This window comes from Chrysochloris asiatica, unplaced genomic scaffold (genome assembly GCF_000296735.1).
Source record: "Chrysochloris asiatica unplaced genomic scaffold, ChrAsi1.0 scaffold00005, whole genome shotgun sequence".
In the NCBI taxonomy this organism is placed as follows: Eukaryota; Metazoa; Chordata; class Mammalia; order Afrosoricida; family Chrysochloridae; genus Chrysochloris; species Chrysochloris asiatica.
This window is the reverse complement of record NW_006408523.1, coordinates 11,415,422-11,437,625: the sequence shown is the minus strand read 5'-3', so window position 1 is coordinate 11,437,625 and position 22,204 is coordinate 11,415,422. Positions and strand designations below refer to the sequence as shown.

The 22,204-nt window shown below is 39.7% G+C and overlaps 2 protein-coding genes across 2 annotated transcripts in view; one reads left to right on the top strand and one right to left on the bottom strand.

The window, feature by feature from the left end:
* Window positions 1-22,204, bottom strand: part of PSPC1 (paraspeckle component 1) — an 82,037-nt gene that overhangs the window by 59,385 nt on the left and 448 nt on the right. The window contains exon 2 of the mRNA XM_006831972.1: window positions 7,578-7,879. Coding sequence (XP_006832035.1) covers window positions 7,578-7,879 — 302 coding nt within the window. The remainder of the gene's footprint in view (window positions 1-7,577; window positions 7,880-22,204) is intronic.
* On the top strand, window positions 9,512-22,005 carry LOC102812699 (zinc finger protein 706-like). Its single transcript, XM_006832033.1, has 2 exons — window positions 9,512-9,749; window positions 21,836-22,005. Exons 1-2 carry the CDS (start codon window positions 9,512-9,514, stop codon window positions 22,003-22,005), a joined length of 408 nt encoding a protein of 135 aa, XP_006832096.1.

Below are 22,204 nucleotides of genomic sequence, written 5' to 3'. Positions count from 1 at the left end.
CTGCAAGTCTGCTCCTGGCCATCAGCTCTTAGTCCTTCTCTTCTTAGTCCGCTCCCCCTTCTCTTTCCCCCATCTCTGCTTCCATCTCTGGAGCTGCTGCTTCTCTGGATAAGGTCCCGAACTCAGCTTGTGCATTCTTCTCTTGATGGTCCCAGATTGTTTCTGGACTGCAAGATTAACCACTCCCCTTTTTTTGTGAACAAAGGTCTACCTTTACAATTGTGACAGTCGCAATTAGTCATCATAAGTTATTCACTATTGAATCTTACGAATCTTATCCACATCTCTTTTCACCAGATCCACCTAGACAAGACAGTTATTCAGTGGGGACTCTTCCTTTCCCCCCATACTCTTAAGCTAAACTCCCTCTTGAAACCTTGTAAGCCAGTCACCCCGTGCCTTTATTGCCCACTCATTCTAAGTAGCCAATGTCTAAATTGCCCGTTCCTATCTGCCCTGTGTACAGAGGGGATATAGCATTGATACTTGATATAAAGACTCTTTCCTGCTCTGAATATATAGGTCAGGTTCATCATGATGATGGATCTTCTGTCACTATTGCTGTTCAGTCTACTTATCCTTCCTAGTGGGAATGTCTCACCTCATAAGGTTCTAGATGGGACTCAGGATTCCACCTAAGGTCCTATACTCTAAAGGCTTTGCATGAGGCCTATTTCACTGTGCAAGTTGTAGAACCCTTTTTAGGTATTCCAATCAGTTATAGGCTGAAGGCTAGAAGAAGAGGGAAAAAAAGAGTAATCCACTACAATTTGATGAACTTGACCTATACTTATGAATGTACGAGCTCAAAAGTGAGAACAAATTTTTACTGGAGTTACCATTGCCACTCCCCTCCTCGGTACACAAGATTGACAGGGATGGGCAACTTAGACATTGGCTATCCAAAATGGGAGCAGAGGAGTGCTGCAAAGGTACAAAGTGACTGGCTTACAAAGCTTTCAAGAGAGAGTTTCGTTTCAGAGGGTATGGGAAAAGGTAGAATCTCCACTAAGTGGTTTCCAACCTGTCTAGACAGGGCTAATGAAATGAGATAAGACTCTTATGGCTGAATAGTGAATAACTGCTATCAGGACAGATTGTGAGTGTTGCAAATGTAAAGGTAGACGTTTTGTAACAAAAGGAGGGGAAAACAAAAAAACAAAAAAATCATTTGCAGTCCAGGAGCGGAGGTTCCTGGGAGCACGAAGGGATCAGAGCGGAGTGCGGGATCCTATCCAGAGAAGCAGCGATACCAGAGATGAAGACAGAGATAATGACATGAAGACATGGAGCTGGGGACTCTGGACTCAGGGAGGGAGAGGGGCTGTGTGCTGATGGCCAGGGGGCAGGCTTGTGGAGTGTACCCCTTGGTTGTTTGAATGGTTATATATTCCTGAGTGCTACAGTACACATCTAGAAAAACAAAAACAAAAACAAAAAGCAGAAGGAATGGAAGCAAATGCTGTTGAGTGATGATGCACCGAGGGGATTATAATCATTGCAATGAAACAAAATACATTAGGAATGAATATAAAGCTGATGTTCTCCCATGTAAACTATCACTCAATTCACAATAAAAACTTTAAAAAACAAAAACAAAGGTTCCCATAGGAAATCTGCTGCATCAGCTAAATTCAAGATAAAATGGTCAGGTCAGGTTATGTTAACTGGTTTTTGAGATTACAAAAGGGATAATCTTGGCAGATTTTCTCCAAGTGCACAGGATAATCATAGGAGTTTACTAGGAAGTTTTCAGAAAACTGCATTCATGAGGAAAAGGTCTAGAAAGCTGTACCAAGTAATTTTTTTTTCCTTCATGACGATGCACCTGTTCATATTCCCAGGGTAACAAAGCTTATCTTGAGAGAATTTCCTTGGGGAATCTTACTTCATCCATCCTACAATCCTGATCTTGCCCCTTCAAATCTTTTTGTTCCCAAAGAAACATGATTTGAGTCCCTCAAGAATGCCAAAAATGCTATTTTGATGAGGTGTAAATTGAAGAGCAAAGAATTCTCTGGGGAAGAGTTGCTGTTGCTAAGTGTCATACAGTCAGTTCCCACTCACAGGGACTCTGCAAAGCGTTTCCAATGGGCAGCTGATGGGTATGAACTTCCAACCTTGTGGTTACCAGTCCAGTACTTATCCTACAGCACCACAAGAGATGAAAACACTACCTTCAAACACCGTTTTCAAAAGCGTATATATACATCGAGATACTTCTAAATGGAGGATCTTGAGAAACAATAGCTTCATGTTTTGATATTTTTGTTTAATAAAGGTTTCTATGATTTTGAACTAATACTTTTTCACTTAACTTAATATGAGTAAATGGAGCCTCAAACAATACATGCAACCAAATATGGTTAGAAGCAACAACAGATGAGTGCTCCTAGTCATACTCGGCCTATCAGTAGATGCTAGGGGACCCAACAGGAGCCAGGGCCAAATAAGTAAGTTACAGTTTACATACACTACCCACTGGAAACCATGGCAGAATCACAAACAAAAGGACCAGCTAAAAGTTAAAACTGAGCAAAGGTCAGCAAAGGTACAATTCTAAGGCCACCCCCAATGAGAGAAAATCAGAAAAGGAGACAGAAAAGTTTAACAGCTAAGTAGAGCATTGGTCACTTAAAACTTAACAGAATTACTCAGAATTAACAAGATTCATTTCATGAAGTCAAGGAAGTACTGAATAAAGTCATAGAAGACTGTAATGACATCTCTGTACCCTCAACTATGTGGACTGTTCTAATTATAAATTTTAAACTTTTAATATAAAAATATTCTTTGAGGCTCCATTTACTCATATTAAGGTAAGTGAAAAAGTATTAGTTCAAAATACTTTTAATATAAGCATAAGGGCCTCTAGATATTTGTTTATACTATGGGGGAAATGAACCTGTACATTCTTCTGGGAGAAAACAAGAACAATAAATATAAAACTTATACTTTAGCTATATTACCTTGTTCCTTTATTCTTCTAAAGAGATATATGAACAAGTAAGCAAAAATAAGTCAACTATATTTATCACATTCTATCACACACAAAATGAAGTGAAATGAGAATTACATGCTATTCCATTATGTTGTTGTTATGTGCCGTGGAGTCGGTTTCCGACTCACAGCGACCCTGTACAGGGTTTCTAAGGCTGTAAATCTTTACGGGAGCAGAACAGCTGGTAGTTTCAAACTGCTGACTGCGGTTCGCAGCCCAATTCGTAACCACTATGCTATCAGAGTTACTTGATCAATTTCTAGATTTGTGTGTAATCACTGAACAGCAAGGTCAGTTTGAGCCACAAGGTCTATGGGGTTCAAACCCATCAGCTACTCCTCAAAAATCCTATACAGCATTGCTCTGAGTCAGAACTAACTCTACAGCACTTAACAACACCCAAATCCATTACTGACAAAGTTCGCTCCCAGAGACAAAGTCGTTATACCAATAAAGATGACAAAATAGAGAAGGCGTGTGGTGCTGAGATTTAATGCGCTGGACTACAAGGTCAGTTCGAGCCACAAGGTTGGCGACTCAAGCCCACCAGCCACTCCTAGGAAACACTATACAGGGTTGCAATGAGTCAGAACCAACTTAATGGGCACCTAACAACAACACATCATTACCTAACTGCAAAACCACTGAGAATCATGGCCCAACTAAAAACTAACTCATAACTTTGCCATCACAGTTATTGTTAGTGTCACCTAAGCAACTGTTACTGCCAGGTGTCATGATGTGCAAAATAGTGACATTTTTATTATTATAGTAAATGCAAATTGCCAGGTTGGTAAGTGAGGGATGGGTAAAAATGACACACAACCTCTTTGAGTAAAGGTATTTACTTAAAATATATAAGTCACTTTGAACTGTAAGGTCAGCAGTTCAAACTTAGCAGCTGCTCCTTAGAAACCCTATACAGAGTCACCAGCATCTGAACCAACTCAATGGTACTTAACAACAAAAACAAATCTTAAAAAAAAAAAAATCTTACATGGTCTAAGAATATTAGGGAAGTGCACTGGCTCCATACGATAAGAACTGGACTGCTAACCAACACAGACCACGTATCAGCCTGGCACCTGCTCCACAAAGGATGAAGATTTCTGCTCCAATGAAGATTTACAGCCTCAGAAACCCTATACAGGGTCACTGTAAGTTGAAGTGGATATGACAGCAAAAAACATCAAAGAAGAACCTTAAGGTTTTTGTGCCTACTATTTTAATGCGTTCAGCAAACAAAATGACTAATTTACATTAACATCATTCTATAAAAGTACTTCACATAATTCATGTCTCTGCAATCAGTGGATAACTGCAGACAAGTTCTCTCAGTAATATACTTACTTATCTGTCAGATAGGGTTGTTGTTGTTATTAAGTGCCACTGAATCGATTCAGACTAATATCAATACTGTATAGGGTGTCCAAAGAGCAGCTGGTGGGTTTGAACTGTTGAAGATATGCTCACCATGGAATGGTCACAATTCAAAATCAAAAGGGCAACGTTTTCCTAGGGACAAAGTTGAGCAGGGATGGGAAGCCGGGTGGACTACAAACAGCAACCACAGTGAGGAGGCTGGATAACTTGTTGCATGGTGGGAATTACAATCATTGAGATGAAACGAAACAAAGCCTACGATTTGTGGAATGTCAAGTTGATGATCTTGTCTGTAAACCGTGACTCAATTCACAATAAAAAGGTTTTCTTTTTTTTAAAAAAAAAAAACAAAACTTTTTTGTCATGGGTAAACACAATTTTGTGTTAGTAACAAATTGTAAACTAAACCAAAATGGACATTATTTTGTCAACTTTGTTTTTGCTTAAAATTTATTATTTTAAAGAGTACCAAAACTCTGCAATAAACTTATGGGTTTGCTAACCACATAAAACAAGTCTCTGGATGGATGAAAGTGAATTAAGAAACTGTGACTTAAGTCCAAAAACTGGTAGAAGAATCCAGAAGTACCACTAATGCCATAAATACTGGTGTTGGGCTCTGGCATGGCTCAGCATTTTTTATTTTAAGCAATCATGTTGGCCTGAGCAAGCTTTCAGCTCAATGGGTACGATTTACAGCCTTGGAAACCCTGTTCAGGGTCGCTATGGGTCGGAATCAATTCGATGGCACTTAACAACAACAGAGTGATCAGCTTTTCTCTGCAAATACAACATTTTTTGCAAAATTAACAAAATAATGGAACAGCAAGGCATGAAGATGAGGGAAAGAGCATTCTCTATGGAAAGGAAATTAATGTCTCTGAGACAGGGAAAGGTTGGCAATGAATTCCATTTTAGCATAAATGATTTATCAAAAGCATGCTGAAAAATATTTTACGACATAAAACTATGTTCCATGATTTTTTTCCATTGTCTTTGTTGATTCAATCCCCCACTCAAAACTATTTTCAAGGTGACATGCAGTAGTTCACAGCACCACACAATAAGCATCAGAAGAAAACAAAGTTACTAGGAACAAAAGGATTTAATGCAATACTTCACTAAAAAACTTACACTGAATCCAGTATGAAGACTTAGGATGAGCAAGAACTGTCTCTTGTGTAAATTGAAGGAAAAGCACGCTAATATGGCAACAGATAGTGACTATTACAGAATAAAATATAGCAGATAATGACTATTACAAAATAAAATACACCACATGAGTAGAAAAAACTCAATACTGTTAAAATGTCAATATTCCCAGATTGATCTGTAGATGCAAAGCAATCCCAATCAAAAGAATTGTTAGAAATTCACAAAATAACTTGGAAAACTTAGGATAAACAAACTGTAGTTTTCCTATAAGAACAGATATAATAATCAGTTACGCAGAACAGACTCTAAATTTTTCTATAAAAGCACAAAGGTAACAATGAGAAACCATAATCGTTCCAATTTATAGGTGAAAACCACTAGATGTTTTTGTTAAGTGCTGTTGAGTCATTTCTGACTCACAGCGACCCTGCACTGCATAGGGTTTCTGAGGAGCGGCTGGTGGGTTTGAACTGCCAACCTTGCAATTAGCAGTCCAGTGTTTATCACTTCGTTGCCACAACACCTCAAAGAAACATGAGAGACGTCTCTAACACTAAGAACATTCAAATGAAAAAATTTAAAGACTGAAAGTATTAGTAAGGATGTACAATACCTGGAACTCTCATACATTGTTTTTTGTTGTTGTGGTTAAGTGCTGTACAGTCCGTTTCAACTCACAACGGCCCTGTACAGGGTTTCCAAGAAGCAGCTGCTGAGTTTGAACCACTGATCTTGCAATTCAGTGCTTACCCTACACAACTCCATACACTGCTAGTATGAATATAAAATTGTACAGTTGCTATATAGCAAACAGTTTGGTAGTTTCATACAAAATTACACATATAGTAATTCACCCTTAAATATTTATGTCACATGCACCAGAGATGTAGGCAGAGAAAATGACGTGGAGAGATGGAGTAGCTGGGAACTCTAGACACATGGAGGGAGAGGGGCTGTGTGCTGGCGGACAGGGGCAGGCTTACAGGGTATGCCCTTTGGGTGTCTGAAGGATTGAGTATTCCTGAGTGTTTTGGTGTACATCAAAAAAAAAAACAAAAACAAACACAGGAAATAGAAGCAAATACTGTTGAATGATGATGAATAGAAGGGATTGTAATCATTGCAATGAAACGAAATACAATAGGACATAAACTATCACTCAATTCACAATAAAAATATTTTAAAAATAATAATTATGTCACATGTAAGCATACTTTCCAAAATAAACAGTGTTAACAGTAGCTTTACTCACAATAACCAATAGTTAACATCAACTCAAATGCCCACCAATACGTCATTGGACAAAATGTGGCTCAGTGTCCACATAATAGAGTATGATTCAAGCATTAAAAAGAAGAAGAAAAAAAAATACAGATGCACCAACAATAACGAAATTTCATAAACAAACTAAAGAGGCCAGACACAAAAGAGTATACACTCTATGATTTCATCTGTAGGAAATACTAAAATAGACAAAATCTGTTAACAGAAAGCTGATCAGTATCTGCCTAGAAAGAGAACGAAAGAACTTTTGTGGGATACTGGAAATGTCCTATATCTTGACTACAAAGGTGATTAACATGAGTACATACATTTGCCAAAACTCATAAAGTTCTACATTTAAAATTGCATCCACTTCATGTAATTATACCTCAATAAGGAGTCCGGGTGTGGTGATGTGGGATAAAGCACTGGACCCCAAGGTGGGTTTGAAACACAAGGTCGACACTTAACAATATACCTCAATAAAATTGATTAAAATTCTTCAAAGATAATTACTTCTTTCTTAAGGTAAAATTTTCATTTGCACATAGTAAGGTAAATGAATTATCATTCCTAAGATTCAATGTTGAATCAATGAACTGAAGTTTGGAAAAAGTACGACTCCTAGCTTAAATTATTTAAATTCTTTGAGTATTTTTTAACACTTACTTACCAGATGTCACTAACAGTAAGAACTGCAAAGACAGAATTCCAGAACAGAAAGTAGCCCATATGCAACTATACACAGAAGAATGATAAGAAGCTTAAAACTTACGTTGTTAGCAAGAATGCTCCATCACCACATCTTTCAAGAGCCTTTCGTGCAGGAGGCTTTGCTGCAAATTCTACGAAACCTTTTCCTGTAGCTCTACCACGATCATCCACAACCACAACAGCTTTCTCTACTGGACCAAACTGGGAAAATGCTTGTTCTAGAAGTTCATTGGAAACAACTGGAGAAAGGTTCTTGACAGTTAAGGCTGCCCCATGTGTAGCAAAGCGAATTCGGAGAGGTCTGCTCTTCAAAATGGTGCCATCCAACTCTGCTTTTGCAATTTCAGCCAGTGTTCTGGATTCCTTTATAGGAGGAAAAATTTATTTTTTATAGTTGATAGTAACACAGCTAATTTATAATAGTAGTTTGTTTCTAAGGAGGAGAAATAGGTAGCTTTTAGAAATGGCTGATAGGCCACTTTTTTGTCTTTCAATTTTGTCAACTGCAATTTATTAACCATTCAAAAATACTTTTAAACATTTTAAGTAGAAAATTGTAACTCCATTGCCCTGTTCAAAGCCATTGCTTAAAGATTAACTGCTCAAAAACAAACAAAAAAGGTAATAATATATTCAAAGCACTATCATTCTTAAATTTCCTACTTACATTAAAAATAATCATTATTTTTAAAGAACAAGTACCAATTATGTTTCCCCCCTATTGTGCGTCAAGTTGATTCCAACTCAGCTATCCTTTATAAGGTTTTCAAGGCTGTAAATCTTTATGGGAACAGAAAATCTCATCTTTCTCCCAGGGAGCTGACAGATTCAAACTACTGGCCATGTGGTTAGCAGCCCAACTTGCAACCCAATATACTACCAGGGATACTTAACAAAGGATAAGCAGTTATACATAACAACTCATGTAATCCAAACAAACCTGAGAGGGAGATGTTAGAAATGGACCCTATATTAAAATGCTTTCAGGTGGCATTAGAAATGGGAAAGCACAAGATGTAACTTTATGGCTTGATGACAATGGTATCTTGTTAGAGTTTAAGTTAAAGACTATGCATTTGTCAAAAACATCAAATGGTCCTTTTAAAATGCACATTTCATTTTATGTAAATTTCAAACCCCCTCAAAAGAAGTATTGGATAACTAGATTCTAATCAATGACAAGCATGCTGTAGTTGTTTAGTAATCACAAACTTATGGATAGAAAAAGAAATATATACTATGCTGATAACTGTCAAGGTGGTTTAGACCCATAGCAACCCTGTTATAAGGGCTTCCAAAGATCAGGCGGTGAGCTTGACTTTGAGGTTGAAAATTACTTTGCAGTCCTGTGCATTAACCCACAGTGCCACAACAGGACTCTAGACAGCCATATTTATTATTAAGTGCTGTCAAGTCAGTTCTGACTCATAGCAACCCTAAATAAATAAGGTTTCCGAGGAGTGGCTGGTGAGCTCGAGCCACCAACCTTGTGGTTCAAACTGACTTTGCAATACAGAGCTCATTAACCAGCAGCACTACACTGGGGCTCCAGAGGGATATATTGTTGTTAAGTGCCATCAAGTCGGTTCTGACCCACAGCGAACCTATATAGGGTTTCGGAGGAGCAGCTGGTGAGCTTAAACCCCTGCCCTTGCAGTTCAAACAGCTTTGCAGTCTGGGGTATTAACCCAACAGCACCATACCAGGATGCCAGGGGGATATATAAATAGGTGAAAAAAATCAAATACAATTATAGAATGCAGGTATATATACTGTTCATTTCTCTAAATTCTAAAGTTTTCTTTTAAAAAAAAAAAATGGGAGCAAGGTGCAGGCTATTATGCTCCCAGCTCTCCTCTTTCCCTTTGGCAGGTGGAGGAGGCTGAAACGCTGCTGGGGGAGCACCCCCTTCCTCTCCCTCCAGCTACCTCCCCTCACCCTCTCACGCTGAGCTGTCTGGACTGACCCCAGATGCAGGACTGTCCCAGCCCGGATATGGCCCATGGGCAGAAGATTCAGTCTCAGCAGAAAAATGTTGAAAAGCAAGCTGGACAAAAGAAGGAACAAGGACATGACCACAAGGCGGCTGCCAAAGCTGCTTTAATATATACCTGCATTGTCTGTAGGACACAAATGCCACATCCTAAGACCTTCAAGCAGCACTTTGAGAGCAAACATCCCAAGACTCCACTTCCTCCAGAATTGGCTGATGTTCAGCACAAAGTGTTTACAGGTGAATTCATGACACCCTTGACTCTTCTGTCTCAGACCTTAGATAACAAACCTGAAACTGCTCTCCTAACAATCTGTTGATCAGGAAAAATAAAGGGGCTACAGAAATACTCATTTTTCTGCTGTTCCCTTATGGGCTTCATGCAAAGACAATTCTGTGTAAATGTACAGTTGACTCTGATTTAGAAATCTGAAATCAGTCCGTCCTTGTTATGAAATTTTACAATTGTAATTATAAAATAACTCATTTAATAAAGTAGTACTTTGATTTTACAACAACAAAAAAAAGGGGAGACAGAGAGGATGACTGGTAGAACCAGAATGTTTCTATAGAACACTAACTGGCTGTACAGCTGAGGAAGTCTCAGGGTAGGTACCAAAGGACCTCTTCTGATGCTGTGGGGTAAGTATTGCACTGTTAACCACAAGATTGGCAGTTCAAACCTACCAGCCACTACACTGGAGAATGATTAAACTTAACCAATGATTGGACTATCTACTCCCATGAAGATCTGCAGTCTCAGAAATCCTATTAACAGGATCACTATGACTTGAAACCTACTCGAAAGCAGTGGGGTTGGTTTGAGATTGGGTGGTGTAAATGGTTAAGCAGTCAACTCCTAAAATTTTTGGTTTTGCTATTCAGATTCAGTCAAATATAATGTAAATTGTCAATTTTTATGTTAAATCATCTTATTTTTTATTGATGGCAGCCAATTCAAGTTTTAATGCTGTTTAAACATATGAAATATGTTTATATTGGGCAAATTATTTTACTAGGAATCATTTTCCAAAGCTTGTACTTTTTTCATGCTATTACTGTTGTTTTTTGGTTTTTTTTTGAATCCTGGGGTGGCACTGTGGGTTAACACGCTGAACTGTAAAGTCACTTTGAACAGTAAGGTCAGCAGTTAAGCTAACCTCAGAAACCCTATACAGGGTCTCTATGGGTCAGAACTGACTGGATGGCACTTAACAACACTGTTGTGTTAGAGCCATCGAGTTGGTTTTGACTCATAGCGACCCAGTATAGGGTTTCTGAGGAGCAGCTGGTTTGAACTGGGTTTGAACCGCCAACCTTGCAATTTGCAGTCCAGTGCTTATCCTTGTTATTAAGTGCTTCGGAGTCAGTTCTGACTCATAGTGACCCTATATATAGGGTTTCCGAAGAGCAGCTGGTGGATTTGAACTGATGATCTTCTGGTTTACATTCCATTGCTGATCCTACAGCTTCACACTAGAAGTCCAGGGCTACCTACCATCAAGGTTTCTCAATCTATGCTCTATTGCTACTGCTGTTCCAATTAATGCATGCAAAGGTTTATTCCAAACAAACAAATGTGTTTAAACCCGTTTCTGTCATCAATGCACTGCTGCAGACAAGTTCTCTCAGTAGTACATTGTCTTAATCTCTCATTTTTAGGGTGCCTTCAAAACAAAGGTCCAATGAAAACAGTGGCTTCCTTCTGCTGAGCTAGATAAGATTCAAGTGGTCAGCTCAGAAGGTTATGGCAACTGTTTTGTTAATTTAGATTGATAATCTTTATAGGCTTTCTCAAAGAAAACATTCAGACAATCCGGGAGAGCCTTTATCTGCATCCCTTCATATTTCTCTTTGATCTTATAACTCAAAAAGAACACAATTTGAGTACCTCAAAGATGCCAAAAGTGCTATTCTGATGTAGTGTAAATAGAAGAGTTCACAATTCTTTGGGGAACGGTTAAGAGATGGAAACACTGCCATCACAGATAGACCTAGATACTGAGGAATGTTGAGACACAATAGTTTCACACTTTGAAATTTTTGTTTAATAAAAGTTTCTGTAAGGAGCCCTGGTAGCATAACGGGTTAACACATTGGGCTGCTAACAACAGGTCAGCAGTTCAAATCTCACCAACAGCTCCTTGGGAGAAAAATGAAGCTTTTTGCTCCCATAAAGATTTACAGCCTCAGAAACTCTACACAGGGGTCTCAGTGAATTGGAACCGACTTGACTGCACACCTCCTACACCAAAGGGGGTCTATGATTTTTAGAGCAATATTTTTTTACTTACCCTCATTTATTTATGGGCAGATTGCTCATTTTTTGAGTGGTTACCCCATACATGGAGTCCTGATGTGGCGCTGTGGGTTAATACACCAGACTGCAAAGCTGTCTGAACTGCAAGGACGGCAGTTCAAGCTCACCAGTTGCTCCTCAGAAACCCTACACAGGGTCACTATGGGTTGGAACCAACTCAATGGCACTTAACAACATCCCATACATGAAGTCCTGGTGTGGTGCTGTAGGATAAGCACTGGACTGCTAATCACAAGTTCAGTGGTTCAAATCCAACAGCTGCTCCTTGGAAACTGTCCACAGGATAACTATGAAATGGAAATGACTCTACGTAACAACATGCTGTGCATTCATTGTAGACTGTTTCAAAGGATTCCTGGCCTCTATCCACTAGACACCTGTAGAATCATCTCCAGTTTTGACAATGAAAAATGTCTCAAACACTGACAAGTATTACACAGGAAGCAAAACTGTCCATTAGAGAACCTCTGCTCTAAATGTATACTGAAGTATCTCGTCTAAGAATCACTTTTTTAAAGTCTAATTACTAAATGAAAATCAATTAAAATTACCTTTGAAAAAAGACCAAAGAATTCTTCATGCTTCAGAAAATAACATAAAGATAAAACTTTTATTAAATTCAGACAGAGGTACCTTGGGTAGCACAATCAGTTTATACTCAACCACTAATGAAAAGGTTGTCAGTACAAACAGCAATTCCTAAGACAGACTTGGAGACCAGAATCCACAAAGTTTATAGCCAAGAAAATCTTGTGGAACCCAGGTCTACTCTGGGAGCCACCCAACTTTGACGGTAAGAGATTTGGGTGTATCTGTTTTGTTTTGGAGGTGGAGATGTTATGCTACACACAAACATATGTACACAATTATCCTCACCACCAAGCCTACTAGTGTGGTTTCACTGCTATCTCTACATATGGGAAAACAGGTCTAAAGAGGTTGAACAACTTGCTCAAAATCACATTGCAAGAATTCACAATCTCTAAGTGAGGCAGAGGTAAATAATGATGTATGCACAACCCTGGAACTACAGGGCTTTGGGATACAGGGATTGAGACATGGAAAGGGGGGGAAAATGTTAAGCTGCTTGGCTGTCTTTTGAATCTTGGTTTTCCTTGCACTGTATTATAAAATAGAAACTGGAGGGGGAGAGAAAGGAATAGCCAGAAATATCACCACAGAAAGCTTTTATAAGTCCGTCTTCTGCCTATAACTGATTGGAATACCTAAAATGGGGCTACAACATGCCCAGTGAAGGAGGCTTCCTGCGGAGCCTCTGAATTACAAAAGACTATAGGTGGAATCCTGAACCACATCCAGAATTTTCAGAGATGGGAAATTTCCACTTGAAAGTATGAGCAGACCAGCCTGGAGCAGCTAGAACACTTCTATTTCAAGTACTTCAAGATACTTCTTGCAAGAAAGACCTACAGGAAAAATACAAAACAATATAGGCAGACGGACTGTGACTATTAAGAACACACAAGTTGCTTGCCCAGTAGCCAAGTGGTTGGGTCCCCTCAGAGCAAACCCCCTTCCAAGACTAAGACTCAGTGGGAATACACGTTCTGATTGGTGACCACGCTCATCATTGATAAGGGAACGTGAGGGAAAAACAGCAATGAGGCTGCAAGCTAAGCCCTACAATGTTCAACAGACTCCTGTGAACCCGGGTGGAGACCTGGTTGGCCAGCAGTGTGGCCAAGACCTGAGGACTCTTGGGTCCAGATTCAGTGACATAGCCACAGAGGACTAGAGTGGAGAGTGAAGAATCCAGCTGATAAGAAGAGAGGGTATATGCACAAGAACACCCACACTCAGATAATACCCACTTGACCTGGCTTCAATGACTCAATGATCAGAGCTCAACTAGAAGAAGAAAGAAGAAAAAAAGAGTAATCTGATACAATTTGATGAACTTGACCTACACCTATGGATGCAGTAGCTCCAAAGAGGGAACAAATCTTTACAGCAAAGATCATTCCCACCCCCTCCATACACATAGTAGACAGGGATGGGCAACTTGGACATTGGCTACCCAAAGTGGGGGGGCTACAAAGGCAAGAACTGACAGGCTTACAAGCTTTCAAGAGGGAACCTAGATCCAGACAGCATGGAGGAAGGTAGAATCTCCAGAGCAGTATCCAATCTGTCTAGGCGGGGCTGTTGAAATGAAATGCGGATAGGTCTCTTACCATACAATAGTGAACAATTGTTATCAGGACTGCTTGTGAGGGTTGGAAATGTACAGGGAGACGTTTTGTAGCAAGGAGGGGAGTGATTAACTTTGCAGTCTAGGAGCGGAGATCCCTGGGACCATCAAGGGAGAAGAGTGGAGAGCAGGACCCTACCCATGCCTGAATGGAGGCAGAGATGTCGAGAGATGGAGCAGTTGGGGACTTTAGACACAGAGAGGGAGAGGGGCTGTGTGCTGATGACCGGGGACAGGTTTGTAGGGTATATCCTTTGGTTGGTTGATGATGCATGGAGGGGACTGTACCCATGGCAATGAAATGATATACAATAGGATGAATATAAAACTAATGTTCTCCCACGTAAACTATCACATAATTCACACACAAAAATTTTTTAAAGTGCTATGATTATTACAACTCTGTATCAAAATATAAAATTAAATTTTTTTAAAAATTCACTATCTCCACCAATCCTTTCTTCTAGGTGTTGTCACCACATCACTCTGCACAAAAAGTAAAACTATAGGTTCTCAGGAAGTGGAAAGGATAACAAGAAACTGAATAACTCCCCAGGTGACTACACAAACTAGAACCCAATGACGTTCACTTCAGAGTGTTTCAAAAACACCTGAATTGTTCTGTTTACTAAAGGCTTAAAATTGCCAGTGTATTGTTATGAATAGAATTATGTCACCCAAATAATTCTAACCCCTGTAGCTATGAATGTGAGCTTATTGGGAGTTAAGGATTTTCTAAAATATTGGTTAAATTTGCAAGGTCATACAGTAGCAGGACAAATCCTCATTCCTTCTGAGTGGTGTCATAAAAAAGAAGAACAGATATGGAAACACAGTAACAAAGTGGGAAGAAAGGTGTCATGTGAAGATGCATCCAAAAGCTAAGGAATGCCAACAAACTCCAGGAGCTACTAGTAGTTTGAAAAGAAAAGGATCTTCCCCAAAAACGGACCGAGAGAGACCATAGCCATGCTGGGACCCAGAATTCGACTTCTTGCCTCAACAAGGAAGAGAAAATAAATCTGTAATTTAAAGCCACCCACTTGGTGGTATTTAGTTACAGCATTCCTGAGAAACTAATACGGGTAGTCCTAAAACTAAACCCATTGCCATCAAGTCAATTTCTACTCACAGCAGCCCTATAAACCCTATTAGAACTAACCCAGAGTTTCCTAGGCTGTAGTATTTACTGAAGCAGACTGCTACATCTTCTCCCACGAATAGTGGCTTTAAACCACAGATCTTTCCGTTAGCAGCCAAGCACTTAACCATTGTGTCACCAGAGTTCCTGAGACATGTACTAGGCAACAATTAATCAAGGAAATTCACTGATGCAAACTGGAAATAACCAGCCTTTAAGTTAATAAATAATCACCCTTTAATTAGTAGAAAATTAGAGAACTAATTTGCAGGACATAAAACACCATCAAATATAATATATTGGTTGGTATTCATTTAAAAGTTCCTGGAAAAATAGAATTGAAAGATAACGGAATTCTTCTACAAACTTCTGAAAGCCCCCTTGTATGGTTGTTAAAAAGAATCTAAGGATAGGAGAAGATGTTGAAGAATAATCAAAAAATTAAAACATAATAGAGCATTTTTTCATTTTTTGTGAAAAAATTATATATAACGGTTTATTACATTATCACAGTAAAGGACTCTTTAAGAAAGTTAGTTTCTTAGTTAAAACTAAGAAAACTTTCCTAAAACAATGGATAAGTGAAAATATTATACTACATGGCTTTACTGATTACACTGTGCAACATCTTCTGTAATATTTTAATGTTTGTCAAGAAGTACCTATCATTTCATAATTAAAAAGCCCTGGGGACTAGGGACAGCTTAAGTGTGGAGGTGTTTATGTGCCAGTTATACTCATAGTGACCCTGGTACAGGGTTTCCAAAGCTTAAATCTTTACAGGAGCAGAAAGTTTCATCTCTCTCCTGTAGAGCAGAGACTGGATCCGAACTCATAACCTACTATGCCACCAGAGCTCCTTGGTTTAAGAGTAAAGCTTCCAAAAACACAGATGGATATGCAGCTACAACCATTCTTTCTCCTCCAGAATGTCAACTTCAGATGATACCAGAAGCTAACAATGATGAAAAATTGACACAGATCATCATTTGTGGCAATTTCTACCAAAAGTTTCTTATAATACTTTATTCTTATATAACTTCAAGGTAACTTTTGCATTTACATTTAAAAAATAAGTTTACTATGTGACAGGCTGTTTCCCTAATGTTTAAAAGGTAAGTAAGTGCAGTTATATTTTTATTTTTAAAATGCATTTCATTAATTAAAGAAACTTTCATGCCTCAATTATTATTAATTTCCTAAGATGTGTCCTTTTCATGGACCCATTAAGATGATCAAAGTTTCTCCCTTTAAAAAGAAAAAAAGTTTAGTGCCCTTTAATTAGAATAAATTTTCTTCATAAATTAAAATTTTTGCTTTGTCCACATATAGAGAAAATCAGATTTTGAGAGGCTAAAGAATTGGACCGTAAGGTCAGTGCTTCAAGCTCATCAGCAGCTCCTTGGAAATAGGGTCAGAGTCAGAACCTACTTGATGGCACTTAACAACAACAAAGTTACAATCAGGATGCTATCACAAACTATAATGAGCATCAGATATGAGGGTCTAACTGGACAATGGGCAACAAAAATCACTTATGGCCCTTCTTTTAAACATTTTGTTTAAACATTTTAAACATCCAAATTTGAATTACTGTGGCACTGTGGGTTAATGCGCCAGACTGCAAAGCCATTTGCACTGCAAGGTCAGCAGTTCAAGCTCACCAGCTGCTCCTCGGAAACCCTATACAGGGCTGCTATGGCACTTCACAACAACAATGCTATATTATTAATGGAATTCACCACAAAGTACACAAGAAAATTAATGAAGTTTATATTTGTCTCACAAAAACATTCAATGTAAAAATTTCGTAAAAAGTTTTTTTGTGAAATTTTTGTATTTTGTAAAAATACAATTTTGCATGTTGTTGTTAGGTACTCTCTAGTTAACGCCAACTCATGGTGACCCTACATACAACAGAACAAAATGTTTCCTGGTCCTGTACCATCTTCACAAACATTGTTCTGTTTGAGCCCATTGTTGTAACCACTGTATCAACCCAGCTAACTGGGGTCTGGGTACCAACTCCAGGGTACTTAATAACAAGGTCAGTTTGAATTGCAAGGTTGGCACTTCAAGCTCACCAGTCGCTCCTCAGAAACCCTATACAGACAGGGTCACTGAGTCAGTACCGACTAGATGGCTCCTAACAACCACTACCAGAGACCTTTGTAGAATCCTAGTATGGCACTACAGGATAAGCACTACATCCACAAGGTCGGTTTAAACTGCAGGTTATTGTTAAGTGCCAGCAAGTTGGTTCTGAGGGTTTCCAAGGAGAGGGTATTGAGCTTGATCAGAACTGTAGGTTGGCGGTTCAAATTCAACTGTGAGTGGGAACCAACCAGATGGCACTTAACACCACCACCAGAAGTCTTTGTGGTGGAATTCACCTTAAAATGCTGCCGATACAGCCAATTAGTATGGCCCCTCTTCAACAAACCATTTCCCGGAAAACCCAGCCTATCTGTATAAATAAGCATGGTGCCTTTTTTTCCTCACCTAAAATCTTTGTAAAGGCTAACAAAGCCTTAAGGAGCCCTGGTAGCATAAGGATTCTGCACTGTGCTAACCACAAGGTCAACAGTTTGAATCCATCCGCAGCTCCACAGAATAAAGACGAAGCTTTCTGCTCTCATAAGGATTAACAACCTCAGAAACCCTGCACAGAATAACCCACAAACAGTAGCAGCAGCAAAGCCTTTGTTCAGGGAGTAGGGATTAAGCATTCCATTCAGCCCTGTCTCACTTGCAAGTCTCTTTGCTATAATAAATCTTTGCTTGTATGAAAGACCTGGTTCACCAGACTTTTCATAATCAGTATAGGGCAAGAGCCTGCTCCTTCAGGGCAGAGATGCAATTAGTATTCTCAGTAACAAGATTTGTTTTTCCACAACTCTGACACCAGAAAAACTAGATAGTGCCTGGCCATCAATACCAACTGCTCTGAAAGGGGCACATTAGAAAGCCCAGACAGGGTATGAGAAAACTCAAAATCATTTATATAAAGACCAGCTTACTGGTCACAAAGAGAGGAGAAAAATCCAAGATGATGGCCCTCGACCACCCTCCCTTTCAGATCTGGAAAGGAACTCACCCTTGTGGCCCAATTTCCAGTCAAACAATAGGCTGGTGTAAAAGCGGACGACACTAGTAAGGTATGCTCACCATGGAATGGTCAATCATTCAAAATCAAAAGGGTCACATTTATTTTAAGGACAAAGTTGAGAAGAAATGGAAATGTGAGTAGAATGGAAATAGGAAGCACAGAGAGGTAGTGGGATTAACTGTTGTTAAATGTCATAGACTGCAATCATTGAGATGAAACCAAGTATGATTTGTTGGATATAAAATCTATTATCTCTGTCTGTAAATCTTCACTCAATTCACAATATAATGTTTTTAAAATTCTTTCTTCAAAGTATACAGTATATTCAATATTCTTCACCAATACTATAACTCAAAAGCATCACTTCTATGGTCTTCCACTTTTCACATGCAGATAAAACAAACAAAAATACCATGGCTTAGGGTCAGTTGCACCATAATCCTCAAACTGACATCTTTTGCTTTCAATAATTTAAAGAAGTCTTTTATAGATCTTTTATACAACATATCACTTGGTTTATTGACTGCTGCTTTCAAGAGCATTGACTGTGGATGCAAGTAAAATGAGATCCTTGATCATTTCAATCTTTTCTCCATTTATCATGCTTCTTATTGGTCCACTTGTGATTTTTTTTAAAACTAAAGGTGTTACTCATACTGAAGAATGCAGTCTTTGATCTTTATCAGTTAAGTGTTTCAAGGCCTGTGGTGCTATGGGTTAATGTGCTGGACTGCAAAGGTAGTTTGAACCACAGTGTTGCTGGTTCAAGCTCACCAGCTACTCCTCAAAAACCCTACACAGGGTTGCTATGGGTCGGAGCTGACTAGATGGCACTTAACAACCACCGTTTCAGCAAGGTTGTGTCATCTGCCTACCACACGTTGTTAAATGAATCTACCGCCAATTCCGATGCCTGTTCTTCTTAAAATCCAGATTCTCAAATTATTTGTTCAGCATACAGACTGAATAATATGGTAAAGGCTACAATCCTGGCAACACCTCACCCGATTTTAAGCCACACAGAAATCCTTTGTTCTGTTCCAGTGACAGCCTCTTGGTCTATGGACAGGTTCTGCAGGAGCGCAAGTAAGTGTGCTGGAATTCCCATTCTTTGCAAAGTTATTCATATGAATCACACAGTCATTATGTCTTTGCACAGACAATAAACACAGGTAATCATCTCCTGGTATTCTCTGCATTCAGTCAAGACACATCTGACATCAGCAATGATATCCCTCATTCCAAGTCCTCTTTTAAATCTGGTTTGAACTTCTGACAGCTCTCATTAGAAGTACTACTAGAACCGTTTTTTAATTATCTTCAGCAAAACTTTACTTGTGTGTGATATTAATGATATTGTTCATTAATTTCCACATTCTTTAGAATGGGCACAAATATGGACGGATCTCTTCAAGTTGGTTGGCCAAATTTTGTGGCACAGATGAGGGAACTCTTCCACAACTTCGTCCATTTGTTTTAACATCTCAATTCGTATTCCATCAGTTCCTGTTTCCTTGATTTTCACCAATGCCTGAGTATAGTTTGGACTTCTTCTCTATACCATCAGTTCTTGATCATAAACTACCTCCTGAAATGAATGAACATCAATGAATTCTTTTTGGTGATTCTGTGTACTCCAACCATCCTGCCCATGTTGTTTTTTGTTAGGTCCATCAAGTCGGTACCGACTCATGCGACTCTATGCTCAACAGAACAAAAACACTGCCCGATCCTGGGCCAACCTCACAACTGTTGCCACCCCTGAGCCCATTAATGCTGCCACTTTGCCAATCCATCTCGCTGGGAATCTTCCTCTTTTTCTCTGGCCCTCACTCCAGGACAATATGTCCCAAAGTATGAGGGATGAAGTTTGGCCATCCTGGCCTGCAAGGAGCACTCTGGCTTGAATTACTCTTCAGTTCTTTCAGTTAGAGAAGTGAACCTGTTCTTTCATTTTAGTTTCCTAATTCCAAGTTCTTGCACATTAATATACTATCTTTAAACCGCTCTTTGCAATCTTCTGTTTAGCTCCTTAATGCCACCATTTCTTCTGCTCACTTTAGCCACTCTATGTTCAAAAGTAAGTTCCAGAGCCTCATCTGACATCTTAATTTTGTCTTTTCTTTCCTCCCTCTTTGTAATGACCACTAGCTTGCCTCTTGATGTAATCTCACAACTCCTCTGGCCTTCAGTCATTTGTTTTCAATGTGTTAATTCTATTCTTGAATTGCTCTCTAAATTCAGGTGGAATACATTCAAGTTCATACTTAAGACTCTTGTAGACTTGTTTTGATTTGCTTCAGCTTCAACTTGAATCTGCAGATGAGCAACTGAAGGTTTTCCTGGCCTTGTTTTATTATATTGAACTTCTCCATCATCTCTTTTCACAAATGCAGTTTGATTCCTGTGTACTCCAACTGGTAAGGTCCACGTGTATAACTGTCATTTATGTTGTTGAAAATAGGTATTTGCAATGAGTAAGTCTTGTAAAATTTTATCATGCAATCTCTGGCATCATTTCTATTACCAAGGCCATATTTTCCAACACCAAGACTGTTTTCCAACTACCTATTCATCTTTATTTCCGACTCTCACATTCCAATCCCCAGTATTTATCAATGCATCTTGACTGAATGTCTTATCAATTTCAGACTACAAGAGTTGGTAAAAATCCTCTATTTCTTCATAGTTGGCATTACTGATTAGTGCATAAATTTGAATAATAGTCATACTAACTGGTTTTCTTGTGGTTAAGTGCCGTGGAATTGATTGCGACTCATAGCGACCCTGTCCAGGGTTTCCGAGGCTGTAAATCTTTACGGGAGCAGAAAGCCTCATCTTTCTCCAGCGGAATAGCTGGTAGTTTCCAACTGCCGACCTTGAGGTTCGCAGTCTGATTAGTAACCGCTACATCGTATAGCTGCCAAGATTTGGGTCAAAAAGGGTTTTAATATACAAAGGCGCTTCAAAAAGTCTGTGGGAAAATTCCATCATCTTTTCATTCCATTTGTCCACAACAATATGAAGCTGTGAATATAAAGTAGCATGTATTTCATCCTCAAAACACGTGGAAATCTCCTTCTCAATATGTTGGGGGAGATCATTTTGCATTCAATATAAAATACCGCAATACCGACCCTTATCTATCACAGACTGAACAGGGCAACTGGAGGAGAGAGTTTAGGTAACTGACAGTTTCAGGTAAATCGTGGTTCTGGGAAGACGTGAGAAATACGCACATCGAGCGAGGCCAAAATGGTTTAAGAAGCAGATCTGCTGGGTTGGGCTTGCATTTGAGGTGGGGAGTGGAAATCAAACCCACTGCCCACTAGTGGATTCCGACTCGAAGCCACCCTACGGGGCAGCGTGGAACTGTCCCCTTGGGCTTGGAACGTTGTCATCTTTACAGGTGCAGGCTGGTGGGTTCCAACCACGAGCCTTTATTTAGGTTAGCAGCTGCGCACTTAACCACTGCGCCACCAGGTCTCCTGGGACCTTCACGCTCAAGTTAACATCTGTGAAGACTGAAGCGTCTATTCCAAAGAGATTTCTCAATTCCACCCGTTTCTTTCCCCTATAATTCGGCCTCCCGCTCCGCCCGCTCGCCGTTCCCCCTCCCCGAATCGCAAGGCCTTTTGCGCGACCAGCGGCCGAGTTCACTTCCAGCCATGGAAGCGCGTGGCCGCAGGCCTTCCCCCCGCAGCAAAGTCCTAAGACCCGAAAACAGAGGGGCGCACAGCCCAGGGCCCCAACTCTGGATAAAAGGCTTAATAAGCAGCCGTGCTGGACACCAAGGCAAGGCGACCGAGGCGGAGGGAGGGCAGCAGCCTAGCAAGGATGTTCGGAGAAGGGAGGCCCGGGCCCAAGGGTCTCCATCCTCCCGCCGGCGCCGGCGCCGCGCGGCGAGCCCCCT

Excerpts from the sequence above, each read along its gene's own strand:
- LOC102812699 (XM_006832033.1), top strand. The coding sequence starts at position 9,512 with ATGGCCCATGGGCAGAAGATTCAGTCTCAGCAGAAAAATGTTGAAAAG. Across the intron at positions 9,750-21,835 it reads TCAGCACAAAGTGTTTACAG|AGATTTCTCAATTCCACCCG; the intron begins GTGAATTCATGA and ends TCTATTCCAAAG.